This window comes from Halyomorpha halys, unplaced genomic scaffold, assembly GCF_000696795.3.
Source record: "Halyomorpha halys isolate HHAL.00 unplaced genomic scaffold, Hhal_1.1 Scaffold120.1, whole genome shotgun sequence".
NCBI classification, from domain to species: Eukaryota; Metazoa; Arthropoda; class Insecta; order Hemiptera; family Pentatomidae; genus Halyomorpha; species Halyomorpha halys.
Genome location: NW_027108251.1, coordinates 164,948 through 167,006, shown reverse-complemented (window position 1 = coordinate 167,006; position 2,059 = coordinate 164,948). Strand labels below are relative to the sequence as shown.

At 35.2% G+C, this 2,059-nt stretch overlaps 1 protein-coding gene across 1 annotated transcript; it reads right to left on the bottom strand.

Moving 5' to 3' along the window:
- Positions 1-669: 669 nt before the first annotated feature.
- LOC106678032 (cuticle protein 7-like) lies at positions 670-1,795 on the bottom strand. The gene is made up of 2 exons (XM_014416309.3): positions 1,781-1,795; positions 670-1,189 (listed from the first exon to the last, which is right to left on the bottom strand). Exons 1-2 carry the CDS (start codon positions 1,787-1,789, stop codon positions 692-694), a joined length of 507 nt encoding a protein of 168 aa, XP_014271795.1. The 5' UTR covers positions 1,790-1,795; the 3' UTR covers positions 670-691.
- Between the last annotated feature and the right edge of the window lie 264 nt (positions 1,796-2,059).

Sequence of the window (2,059 nt, the reverse complement as noted above, 5' to 3'; positions counted from 1 at the left end):
TTAAACTAAAGATCATGAAACCACTTTTGTCACTGATGATTTTTTAATCTAATGTCTTTCAGAAGGATGTAGATGACCAATGTTGTCTATAAATATAAAAATATCGAATCTAGCATATTTAGCTCTTCCTGAAAGATGCTGAACATAATGTATAAATATATCAGAATGAAGACTTGTATATAAAGTTTGGTACATTGTATATAATAGCATGTTGCTATTAAATCTGTAATGTATTTTGAATCAATAATATTATTGTAGGAAGATAGTCTGAGTGATGGTCGGTAAAGGTATCAAAATAGTAAAAGAAAACTATTTATTGTAAATCAACTTTTCGCCCCACTTTGCAGGGCTTCTCCGGGACTAAAAAGATACAAACACTTAACATAAGTAAAAAGGGTAAATAAAAAATTAAAAGGGGATTCAATGATGGGCCTTACGAAGCCCTGTAAAGTGGGACGAAACTTTGGTTAACAATAAATATTTTCTTTTCCTATTTTGATATCTTTATTGACTACCATCCGGAATATCTTTCTACAATCTACTTCACACGGTAACTATCCTCTTCCGATGTCAATAATATTAGATGATAGCAGTTTTAAAATCAAAGTCAATTTTATTATAAAAGTATAAAAATTTATTTTTACATATAATACATTATATAAAAGAGCAATCTATAACACAAATTAGATTCTTAGTAATACTTGGGCTGTGGTTTGTAGTAGCTTGGTTCTGGTTTGTTGTAACTAGGCTGAGGCTTGTAGTAGGATGGTTCAGCTTTCTGGTAGCTTGGTTGTGGTTTGTAGTATGATGGTTCAGCTTTCTGGTAGCTTGGCTGTGGCTTGTAGTAGCTTGGTTCTTGCTTCTTGTAGGCTGGTTCAGGAGCTGGCTGGTACTTGCCGGGTTCCCTGTGTACCTCAGCTACGAATCCAGACTTGCCATCGACGTAGTACTTGACAACCCTGAGAGTACCATCAGGTTCGACTAGGCTGTATTCACCTTCGGTCTTGTCTCCTTCCCTCTGCTCCCTCTGGCTCTTGATGTCTCCTGTGTGTTCGTCTTTGACGGAATAATCGAAGTTGTAGTGAGCGGGTGCGTAGTAGTCCTGTTCCTTGTACTCGGGTGCTTGCTCCTTGTTGTACCCGCCGTACTGGCAGTGCACAGCCGAGATGGCGAGGGCGAGGACTACGAACTGTAAAAAACAAAGTAATTTGAAACATTACTTTTGAATTTTTTTTAGTTATTATTGAATCTTCACACTTTGGGCTCATGAATCGTCTTCTAAAGCCCATTTTTTGAATTTCTTCCACTTCATCCACCCACTGCAAGAGTGGTCTTCCTCTACCCAATGTTCCATCAGATCGGACTCCGGGTAAGCATTTGAGGGCTGATACCCGGGGCACATGTATGACAACAAAGTGAAAAACATCTTTTAAACAATTATTATTCGGTAAAATATTTGGGACATTATTGGAATAATGTTATGCACCATATAGTATAAGGGGTTATTGAACCCTTCATATTTCACATCCGAGGCGCCTTTACCCTATTAAATAAATAAAACAAGTTCCTAAAAAATATAAATATAAAAAATTGTGAAAAATAAAACAAACTTTCCGTCCTGATAAATTTAAACTGATCATAAAAATATAATATATAATCTAATAAAAAATCTTTTTATTCAATTCCGATAAATTGATACCATTTGATACCCCCAATTTAATTTAATTTATCTATTAATTTAAAAACAGAAACCATAATAACAAAAAACCTAAAACTTTACCCTGATCATGGTGAAGACTAGTGTTGAGAATGTGTTGGTTCTAGAAAAACCTTCTGGCTTTATATACTGCCGGCCCCACTCTCCCCATTCCAACTTCTATTACAAACCTTTTTGGAGTCCGACTTTTGGCCTTGACAGCTTTGTAAATTTTAAAAATCTAATTTTCATATAGCACTCAGAGAGTATTCGTCATAGTTTACACAATAGACTTTTCTATAGTTTAGTTGTGTTGCTCGATAATATTTTAGGACGAGAAAGGCCAAGAATAACTTATTTTGT